The sequence below is a fragment of the Crocodylus porosus genome, unplaced genomic scaffold (genome assembly GCF_001723895.1).
Source record: "Crocodylus porosus isolate Cpor-Errol unplaced genomic scaffold, CroPor_comp1, whole genome shotgun sequence".
NCBI classification, from domain to species: Eukaryota; Metazoa; Chordata; order Crocodylia; family Crocodylidae; genus Crocodylus; species Crocodylus porosus.
In genome coordinates this window covers 9,282,335-9,293,717 of record NW_017728931.1, presented here as the reverse complement: position 1 = coordinate 9,293,717, position 11,383 = coordinate 9,282,335, and the positions used below count along the sequence as shown (strand labels likewise).

The 11,383-nt window shown below is 47.6% G+C and overlaps 1 protein-coding gene across 3 annotated transcripts in view; it reads left to right on the top strand.

Moving 5' to 3' along the window:
* The first annotated feature begins 813 nt into the window (after nt 1–813).
* Nucleotides 814–11,383, top strand: part of NRIP2 (nuclear receptor interacting protein 2) — a 23,904-nt gene continuing 13,334 nt past the window's right edge. For 2 of the 3 annotated variants that reach the window (XR_002102783.1, XM_019544175.1), the window contains exons 1-2: nt 814–1,584; nt 8,611–8,781. Coding sequence is in view for 2 of the 3 variants with exons in the window: in XM_019544175.1 (XP_019399720.1) it covers nt 1,354–1,584; nt 8,611–8,781 (402 nt within the window). In the remaining variant the exon portion in view is untranslated. Of the gene's footprint in view, nt 1,585–7,957; nt 8,518–8,610; nt 8,782–11,383 lie in introns of those variants that run through there. The other variant, XM_019544177.1, reaches the window with a different exon arrangement.

Genomic DNA, 11,383 nt, shown 5'->3' with positions numbered 1-11,383 from the left:
AGTGGGGCATCTGTGGGAGCGCCATGTGTACTGCTGCCATGCTCCTGCTGCTGCCAGTGCAGCCAGGCCCCCCCAGCCACTGGGGGCATGCGTCATTCATAAGTGGCAGGGCATAAACAGTGTCCCCCTGCTTTACCTGTGGCAGGTTAGGGTATTGTTGGGGTTTCAGGGCATAGTGCCTGGTAGTTGTGTGAGTGGGTTGTTCATGCATTTCTAAGAATAAGATTGTTTAGATAGAGATGATGTTGTTTTGAGCAAGGAGTTGGATTAGATGACTTCCTGAGGTCCCTTCCAGCCCTACTATTCCATAATATTGTGATTACTGTCCTATCTGGGCTGTGCCATCCTTCTGAGAAGAAAAATTAGAAACACAGAATAATTTCCAGCAGCGCTCCCCCTCCCCCGGGCACAGAAGGCCAGCCTTCACACTGCAGCAATGTCAATGCATGAGATTTAAAAGCTCCACTGTTTTCTGTTCAGGACAGAATCTGAACCCATGCTGATTTTACAACTGTGAGACTGCAGTCAGTTCAGACAAGCTACTCCTGATTTACTGGGATGTAAATGAGAGAAGAAATGGCACCAATACATTTCCATCAGTAAAAGATCAGACCTCTGCATCTCATTTAAATTGCACAGTATGACCCTCGGGCACAGGCTGTCCCAAATGGGTGACAGTTCAAATGAATGAGACTGGGCATGGCTGTCAGAAGCTGTGAGGCTAAAGCTCCCTCTTGCCCCCCCATTTACTGAGCCTCTGCATCATCTCCTAGAGCAAAGTATGTGCTCTCTTGTATTTACAGACTTACTGAGATGCGTCAAAAACCCCGGCGGAGACACTGAACTGCACAGCCTGCCACAGAAAGATTTACTGTCTCTTCAGCATATCAGGAGGGGAACAGAGCAGTGCATGTACACACACACACACGGAGCCAGAGGAAGGCAAATTCGACCCCCAGCAGCGGGGCTGTCCTTCAGCTGCTGGATTTTTCTAGCTGAAGCATCTCATCCTCTCTGCTGTAATTTATGGAAATTGGCTTCTGACGTGGGGCTTTTTCTGCTCCAGCAGGGACCCGTTGGCTGGAGAAAGCACAGCTGCAGTCAGGGCAGGAGAAGAGAGGGAGGAAGGGAGCTGGTGACTGGAAGAAAGCCAGGGTGGGGTGGGAGTGGGGAGAAGTGTGAAAGGGGCACTTGGATACTACCGTGATGGGTGAGTTATAAACTAAGGCAGAGAGAAGGGAGAGGGAAAGCAGTCACAGGCAGGCAACACCTGAGTGACTCAGAGGAGAGCAGACAGGCCAGCCCAGGAAGACTGGTGTACTAAGAGGACCTGCCCCAGCTGGGATCTTCATCATGAGCATGAGGAAGGCTTCCACTCCACAAGCAGGGCCAGAAGATGGGGAAGAAAAGCCGAGTGAAGGTGCTCCAGATTTGGAGGGGAGGCAACGTGAAGCAGAGCTGCGGGACAAAGCCGTCCTGCAACAGAAGAGACGCCTGAAACAGGCCACCCAGTTTGTGCACAAGGACTCTGCTGACCTGCTGCCCCTGGACGGCTTGAACCGCCTTGGAACGTCCAAGGATCTGGTGAGTCCCAGGGGCCCCAGCTTGGATGGCACCCTTCTCCTTGTGATCCCAGGGAACCTCCCAGGCTTGGGAAGAGACACAGGTCCAGGCAGGACAGGTTGATCGTCAGTGTCACTATGGGGCCAGGATGGGTGAAGGGTGATGGAGGAGATGGTCTTGCTTCTGGTTTCCTGCTTCCTACACATCCACCCACAAAGCCAGGAAGAAGTAGAGCATGCGAAGTTCCCCTGGGGTCCAGCTCCCAGCCCACATAGTATGAGCAGACATCAGCTTGCCTGGATTCAGTATAAGTTTTACACATGTGTTTGCATGCACTTACACAGGACTGGGAGCTCATTCCCACATGATCTCACAGGAAAGCAGCCTCTCTTATCAGCAGAGGGGACAGCAGTCCTAAAGTCTTTGGGGCCTTGTGTTCTATCTCTTCACCTTTCTGTACCCCACAAGGGGGTTGGCACATCCTTGACTTTGCATGTTCCAGGCCACAGCTGGCAGCCCCCCCGCCCCAGCCACCACTTTGTGGAAGATAAGCAGGAGCAAGACCCTGGGGCAAGAGCATGGAGTGTGTGTTGGGAGGATTCACTCCAGACAGGGGTGAGCTGGGGGCCAGACATGGATGGTTTCCCTTTGGGGTGCATGACCGGGGCAGGGAGCAAGTTCCCAGGAGATCCTCCTTGTAGTTTCCCCTTCCAGTTGCACAACTGGTCCCTCACTTGAGGGAGACAGGATATGGGGCTGCCATCCCATTTTCCTGGCTTTGCTTCCAGCACCTCTCCCTTGCAGGGTCCAGGCCACATTGACAAACAGAGAAGGGTTCCCACAGAAAGCAAATGGAGTTGCCACAAGAAATGGGAGGCCCTGAAGTAGGCTGCTGTGGATAGTGATGGCCCCCAGCTGGTGACAGCACCTTCTGGCCAGCACAGGGCACTATGTCAAAGACAGGATATACATCTCCAGGAACAACCCCCCCACCCCCATGTTTCCTGCTACATTTTAGTCCTTGTTGTGCTAAGAGAAGGGGGAGTGGAGGGGCGTGGGGGTCTGGTGTGCTTTCACTTTGGGGACTGGGAGAAATAGGTCCCTGGACATACTGGACTGGAGAGAGATTAATTGTTTTGCTGATTTCTGAAACCCTTGGGTCTCTGTGCTGTCCCCACCTTAGATTCATCAATGTTTCTGTTCTGGGTCCATCCCTGGACACTCCTAGAACAGGCTGGGCCAGTGGTGAATGCATCTGTCCATGGTGTATGCATTTGCCCCTTCCCACCTCGGCATGTGCTCTGCTTCAGCCATAGCTGCCAGTGTTGGAAACCCTGCTGGGCACCCCTGAATGCTGTCTCCATAGATGCATTTAAACAAAATGCCCCAGACCTGCATTTGGCTCTCAGCAGCTGAAATTCCACCGCTGGGCAGAGATGGGCTTGGCTTTTGGAGCCCATTTCAGCCCTGGATACATGGCCTTGCAGCCTCAGACTATGGCATACCACACACTTGCTGCTCAGGCTCAGCTGGGACCATTAATTTCTGCCCCGCTGTGTCTTTAACCAGTGACTCCACTATACTACGCTCTGTTGGAGGGAGGCACAGATATGACCCAGAAACAGTGGGGTCTGACACCCCTGCCTTATAAAGCAGCAGGTTAATGGGACCAATTAAAACAACACCCCCCCACCCCAGAGATCCCACCCCAGGTAGCAGCATATGGTGACTGGGGATCGGCATTTTTTAACACAATGGGCCTCTTTACCTCCTCCTTCCTTGTAGGCCCTGTGTTCCTTCTACTCACAGTAGGGCTTGCCCTCAAACCCATTTGTACTGCTGTTTAGCCAGTCAGAGGTAGAAACTACAGAAAATGCATCTTGGTCCTTCCTCCCTACCCCATGCATTTAGCCCTCTCCCACACCACATTTTACGACATTCTAAATTATCAAGGTACCACCCCAGGCCTCTGCATGTACTGTCCTGAGCACTGTGCAACCATATTGGAAGTGTTAGGCCATACCCTGTGAAATTTATAGTTAACTTAAAGCTGTAGTTGGAGCCTCAAATATGGAAACTGGCCTAGTTAAGAGACTCAGTCTGTTTGGTTAAGAGGCTCAGTCTGTTTGGTTATTTAAACAGGTGCTAGAACTGCCTAGTGTGAGCAAACAACATAAGGGCTTTTTTTCCTGGTTGTTAATTGTTTATGCCCTGGCCCTGATCAGCCACTTAAGTCATGTGTTACTGTTTAACATCCCAAGATGAATGACTGAATATTTTTAAAAAACAACTTAATAATGACTAGGGCGTAAAGCCTAACAAGTTTCCTGGCAGGAAGTGTTTAGGGACAGAAGTTACACATAAATTGGTTTAAGTCATCAGAAACTAGTTTAAAACTAGTTCAGTGCACATAAACCAGTTTCAAAATGGCTGAAACTGGTTTAAGATAAACCTGGTTGAATGTAGTATCAGACTTAACTGATTTGGGTCAAAGCAGTTTATGACATTTCTGTCCTATACCATTTCCTGGTTCAAGTTCAATCAAAGTCCCTCAGCATTCCAGTGCACTTTCCAGCCCTGGGCTGGGCTGGGCTGGGCTGTCTGGTCCAGCAGAGAAGGGTTGGGAGGGAAGGCAAGGACTGCCTCCCTCCAGGCAAACCCTGGCTGAGATCTGAGGCCAGGGTGGAGGGTTAAACTTCCCTTCCCCCTAGTACAGAGCTGCCCTGCCCTGCTAAAAACTGTCTGCAACTGCAGACTACAAATCCCAGAGACACCTGAAAGCAGGAAGAGGAAGTAATGAGCAACCCTGAAGAGTCCTGCTGGTATGATTCTGGACTGCAAATCCCAGAGACCTCGGGAGCAGCAGGAAGAGGGAGTGAACACACAGCCCATGCTGGCTATGTGCCAGAGAGCTGTTCTTTAGTGCTCCCCAGCTTCTGGCCTGAGCTACTGCAGGTATGTGGCTGCATTTCCTAAATCAAAAGTGAATGTCTTTCAAGTTGTTTCTCAGTTTAATCTCTGAAGTTTAGACTAACCTGCAAAGACTGAAATTGATTCAGCCTTGGACTTTTTGATTGTCTGTACTTAACCTTTGTGTTTGTATGACACTTAAATATAGACAGTCAAAAAGCCTGAGGCTGAATTGGTTCAATCTTCGCAGGTTAGTCTAAACTGTGTAGATTGAACTGATAAGCAAGTGAACATTCACTTTTGATTCCAGAAATGCAGCCACATGCCTGCAGTGGCCCAGGCCAGAAGCCAGGGGACATTAGAGCACGCCTCCTTTTTTGACTGAAGCAGACAGCTTGGGCAAGGTTAGCCCACCTGTTTTGTGATAGAAGATACAAAGCATCTTGGGATTCTGGGAGACTGTGAGTTAACTTGAATCTTGAGGGGATCTAGGACAGAAGTTCAATAAACCAATTTAACTTAAATCAATTTTAAGTCTGATACCACATCCATACAGGTTTATTTTAAGCTAGTTTTGGACATTTTGAAAGCAGTTTATGTGCACTGAACTTCTGTTGTGTTACAGATCTGAACTGGTTTCTGATCACTTATACCAGTTTATGTGCAATTTCTGTCCCTTAATAAAACTGCTGGATTCCTGGAGGTTCTCACAGTCAGCTGTTGTGCAAATATGTAGTGTATAATGCAATCCTCATTAGCATCTCCAGAGGTGAGCTCACTTTGTTCATGAACACTGTCATGGCTCCTCTTCTTTCAGTCAGCCATGGGGTCTACTTCTCCCCTCACTGGTTCTTGTTTCTTGCTGGTGAAATTGTATAAACTTCACTGGAGGTACTCCTGATCTATGCTGGAGTGAGAGGAGAACCATCCTTATGGCTTGCCTGCATGAGACTAGCAGTATGATATGAATTCACGCACTCATGCACTGAGTGCTAACTCCTGTTTGTACACTCCTAATATGTGCTAAGGGTGAGATAGCATACTCCACTTCACTTCATGGGCTAATCACATCTATATGAGGACTCAGTACAGAGTGGTTAGCATGCTACGGAGTCACACCTCAGTTCCCTGTGTCCCAACTTCTCCACACAGAGAGGCCTTTAGATTTCCAGGAGTAACATAATACATACAGTGACTCCTTGTACTCAATATGTGTTTCCTGGCTGCAAGCTGGCACTGTACATTGAGCTTAGTAGGTTGTCACAGTAGCATAAGCAAGTAAAGCAACCCTAGCTCTTTGACAGCACTTTTCCTCAGCAGATTTGGGTCATTGCTCCCATTTTACAGGTGTGGGAAAGTGTAGCAGAGAAAAGTGAAGGGACTGGCATGAGGATATTTAACCAGCTGGTGACAGAGGCAGGAATCCCAAGTCCCCCAAATCTGAACCATCCAGACCATGTAGTAGTCCATCTGCCAGCCTGCCTGCCTTCTGTAAAGGGCAGCCAGGCACAGCAGAGCTCCTTCCACATCACATCCATTTAACAAAAGCAGCAGGAATGTGTCCTAAATATTTTTCAGGAAAGAATCTGTTCTTTTATCTACATTCTAGCTAGATGCAGTGCACTGTCTCTCTCAAATTCCTTTAGTCTACATCTCTCCTGAATCACAGAGATCAGACAATCAGCCAGAGAAAGACTGAAAGCAAAATTGCAACTCAAGGAGTCCTCCAGGGGCAGATCTTCCCCTGGTGAGTCTGAGAGGTCCTGCTGGCCTACTGAGTGCACACTGGGTTGCTAGTTTGCCTGCACCCCAAGACGCATCTCCCTGTGTATAATACTAGGGGTCACTGCAATGCCAGCCCTAAAAGTCATGAGTCAGGGGCTCCCAAATCCTGAGATTAGTTTACCAATCCTGAGGATTTCCTTTTCTAATGTCAGGTGAATTGTCTTTGCTTTGTAGGGTAAAGTCATGAGAGTTGGGCACGCCTTTTTTTTTTTTTTTTTTTTTTACAGTCACTAAGAAATGGAGTGGTTTTAGTACTTGAGGCCACATTGCAAGATCTCAGATTTGTAAGCCTGGGAGCTAGTGGGATAAGGAAAAGAAAAGAGAGATTTCACTCATTTCAACCTCCACTGGGTGGTCAGGAGCAGCTCTGATTGCTTCCAGAGGGAACCTGCTCTGGCCTCCCCAGGCTCAGGAAATTTCTGTGACTGGGACTTTTTCCTTCCCTCACTGTGCTCACCACATCTCTCTGAGTTCCCATCTCAGCACCTGCTGCATTGCATGGGCTACCTCATTGCCATCTCCTTGCAACCCAAGAGACAGGGAGAAAGATGTTTTCTGCTCTCAAGGAATATGTCCATATTAAAGCTCAGCTCTCCACCTCAGAGCTTAGGCCCTCAGTGAGAAGGCAGCTGGTGGCAACTGTCTCTTTCTGTAGGAAAGGTCTCCATAAGAGAAGTTAAAGCCCCCTGCATGCTAGGAACAGAAGGAAAAGGGAGGAGACCTATTATTTTTGGCCCCCTGCCATTTTCCCATGGCCCAGATCTTAGCTGGCAGCCTCAATGGCATTGAGTTCAAAGTATTTAGGGAATAAAAATACTTTCCCTAAATAAAGTATCCTCTGGGCTTTAAACTGGCATGGGGAGGAGAGAAGGAAGTTATTACTTTAATTCTTTGAACTTATACGGCATCTTCCATCCCAAAGCACTTCACAAAATTATGCCACAGCTGAACAGCCAGAGGTACCATGGGGTTAAGTGGCTTGCCCTGGGCTGGGAACAGGAAGCATGTTCCCAGCTAGAATCAGGAGGGGGGAAAAAAAACAACCTAGGAACCTGAAGGCAACATGAAAAGTGGAAGGCTTACGAAGTCTTTTTTACAAGATGAAGTATAAGACAAACATACAGGATATAACCTCTGTGTAGGAACTACCATGTCTTGTTCCTTTAGGTAAATGGACTTACAGGATCTTTTTGTCCCAGATGCAAGAAGCCCCCAGGCTCAAACCATGCCCCCTCAGGGAGTTGGGCACTTCAGGAAGGCAATACAGCTCACATTGGCTGGTTGGATCTAACAGCCTTTCCCTCTCAAGGCAGCTATTATGGAGATCACAATTATCAGCTCTGAGCCACAAGCTCTGTAGTGACCAGCGTATGGGGACCAGGCAGAACCAGACACACAGGGCTGATTTTTTGTCTCCTTCCCTCCTCTCACTTCCACAGGGGCTGGGAAACAGCTGGGGAAGGACCTTCTTCATATTCCTTTGGTATGGGACCTTCCCATTCCCTTGGTAGCAGAACAAGTTTCCTGCAGGCAGCAGCAGTCTTCTCCTGCATCAGGGTTAAGTGCTACAGGACAGGCAGGTCTGTCTTACTCCCACCTGCCCCCACCCAGAAGCAGAGGAAGAAGTCCTTGCTTTGTGAGGAAGAATTAAGGATGAATGTGCTGCAACTGGCTTGGTTTCAGAGCAGCAATAACAAGACAGCTCTTGGAGGAGTAGTAGCAGCAAGCAGTCTTTTGCTGGGTACCAAGTGAAACACATTAAAAACTTAATAGTGAACTGTGGGAAGGGGGGTCCATATTCCCCTCCAGGTTCACTATTCTATCCTATTGCAGCCTGTGTGCTGCTTTACCAGCAATGCACATGTTCCCCTTTGCACAGTATTGCAAGAATGCCCGAAGCTGCATGCTAGGGGATCCATGCAAGAACAAGTGGGCACAATCCTGTGTCTGACTGACCGAGGGGACAGGAGGGTATGTACAGGGAAACTGTGAATCAGACACTGTTGTCTCTTCTAGCCACCGTATTGCAGAATGTCTCTGCAGAGACAAGGCCACCTGAGGGAGGACAGGGCACAGGCAGACAATCCGTTACATTTAACATTCAAGCAGGGACTGCTCTCCCTCGTGTTGACAGTGGAACTGAACCACAGGGAGATGGTGCTGGAAGGAAGAAGTGGGTATAGCTGGGGAAGAAGTGGGTATAGATGGGGAAGGCCTGAGGAAGGCTTTCAAGCCCTGTGTCTCCCCAAAAGCAGAAAGGTAGGCCATGTCTGAAGACTGGCAATAAAGTCTCAACATTTTGGGTCAACACTTTCTGAGATCCTCTCTTCCTCTCTTTGTGGTGGAGACCAGCAGCCACACAGTGTGATACAGCGGCGCCTCCTGGAAGGGAATTTGAACAGGCTGCGGGGTGAAATCAGGGAACACACCACCTGGGTGCAGTCCCCGCTGGCAACAGACAAGGCAGAAAAGAAAGGGGAGGACAGGAGGAAAGAGCCAACAGTCCTGCTTGTACACTGCAAGGTAAGGTCTAGCTGCGACTGCAGGGTGCCAATGTTATGGAGGAAGAATACTAGCTCAGTCCCACGTTCTCTTCTCCCAAGGGTGGATGCAGGATGGTACTTGCAGACTTGTCTTGAGTACTTGTCTGTTGCCCAGCTCACTCAGCTCTGGACAAGAGCTGTTACTCGTGTTCTCTCCTGCCATTCCCTCCCTGCTTTTTCTACATGTGTTGTATAGTTGTTGCTAGTTCAGGTCAGTCCCAGGGACAAGCCTGTATCCAGTGTGGGCCTTGGACCAGATCTGAACTCCTCTTTGTTGCTGTCTCTCATTTATTTTCCTTCTCGTGCTTCTGCTTGACTCTAGGCAGACAAGATTCTTTTGTTATCTTCCATGTTTCAGGGGTATAGGTTGTAGCCTGACTTTATAATTCACAGTTAGTAAGAATCAACACTATTTTGGTTTCTTTTGGGGAGCAGGGGCCTCCCCTCTCTTTTATTGTTGCCTGCTATCAGTGAGTGGTCAAACTGTTTCTTTATTTGAGGGAACCCACAAGCCTTGATTAACAACACTTGAAGGCTGAACAGAGAAGATCAGTGAACTCACTGCTTTCCTCAGCTCTAGTTGCCAGACGCAGGTATAGCCTGTTCCTGGTTCTGCCTCCATTAGGGTGGACACATTAGAGTGGGCAGATAACATCTGTTTTGTTACAGACAAATTCCTTGCCTCATCCACTTAGAGTTGGATTAGAAAGCTGTTTGTGTGGCCACTTGGGAATCTCCTGTGTATCTTGAAGGCAAGAAAGATCGAGTGTTATAAAGCATGCCCAAGGCTATATTTAATGAGGCTCTCCTGGGCTTTAAGAAGGGATATGCACCCTTGTTCAGCAAAGCACTTACCCACACTATCAAGCTCAGTTATTTTTATAAAAGATCATAAGACCAGAAGCAGCCATTATGATCAGCCTGTCTGACTTCCAGCATAGCACAAGTATTAGCTGTATTCATATTATAGCATAAAGAAACAGCCCCTGCTCCAAAATTTTTCAGTCTGGCAGTTAGCTTTGTAAAAGCAGTTGGAAGTAGGTTTTAGCTGACCTGCAGTTTGACAGTGGCCTAAAGTCTGACGGTTTAGAGCCAGATTTTGAAGGGCCCAATTTTCAGTTGCTTGGGACCTGCAACCAGAACTGGATTTCAAAAAGGAGTTAAAACTTCCCTTTGACACTTGAGCAAGCACCAGGTCTTCTGGGGAATGCTGAACTCTTAGCAAGCTGACTCTGGTTACAGATACTCTGGTCTTGGGAGCTCATGTTCTGAGGCCCTGACCTCTGGCTTGTTAACTTCTGTTGAACTTGTAAGTGTGCACTACTTTAGTCAATGAAGCCTCTGTAGGCCTTTTGCAGCCTTGCAGGATACCCGTACCGTTTTACTCTCACTCTTATTTTTTTAGGCAAACACATGCTGCTCTCAGTCTTGAACGGTGAAATTGTGTTTGTTTCAATGTCTCTTTAAGTAAGACTCTCACATCTATTATTGTATTTGGGGAGGGTAGAAGGAAGAGTGGAACAAGTGGGTTTATTCCACAGCCAAACAGAACAGCCTTTCTTGTGTCACCATTTTCTAATATTTGGGTTCAAGCCTTTCTAGGTACTGGCTTTTTGTGACTAGTCTCTCCCTGTCGTCTGCCTGGGCATTTGCTTTGGAAGAGCAAAGCAGTTTACGTCATCATTCATTAGTGTCTCATTTTCCTGGTGATATATTATCTTGCAATATTAGGTGCTCCCAAAACTTAGGGCAGCATCCACATATGTGTGAGCAGCAATTTCTCCCCCTCCCAACCTGTGCCACCTCAGTGACTTGCAACTAACCAGATCATCGTGCAATTTTTTCAGAGGACAAAATACATCCTAAAACCCCCCCAAAAACCCAAACGGAAAAAGGCCTGTTTCACGCTGAATTATTACTTCAGTTGTCACAGTGAGGCAGCATACTTAGCCTCACTTAGTAAGGTCTTTCTTTGCAAGTAATTTCAGAGATAAGTAGGTCACCTTGACAATAGTACACTTGGCAACCATCAGAAACACCGCAACAAGTCCTAAAGGTGCACGTGTCCAGCAAGCCCTTTATATTTAAGTACTATGTACCTGGTAATATAGTGATTATCGATGCTTAACAGAAGTGGGTCCAGTAGCTGAAGCCCATTTTCAGCCAAATGTCACTAAATAGTCTCCAAATTCTCTAGTGCCCTAAAATTAAGGCCAGACTAAAATATATAAATGTATATCCAATTAGGATGCAGGGTTTTTTCCTGCAAAAGGTTGGAACCAAGCAAGTTACATAACTAGGAAAAAAAATGGACATCACCATTATTACAGATTCTTGGGCCTCAGCTACACTGGATTATGTAACTGTACTAGAAAGGCTACCAGTAGGACTACTTTTGCAACCTTTTGCCCTGTGCAAGCTGCAGCTTATGTTGTTGTATGACCCACCAGTAACAGGAACCATCAAAAGAAATGGTTTGATGAACAGGATACTACTAAATCCTCTAATCAGTTTCTTCTTTGGCCACAACCAGGGAATTTCCTACCCAAAGCCCACGTGCTGCTGTGTATTACTTTTCGCCT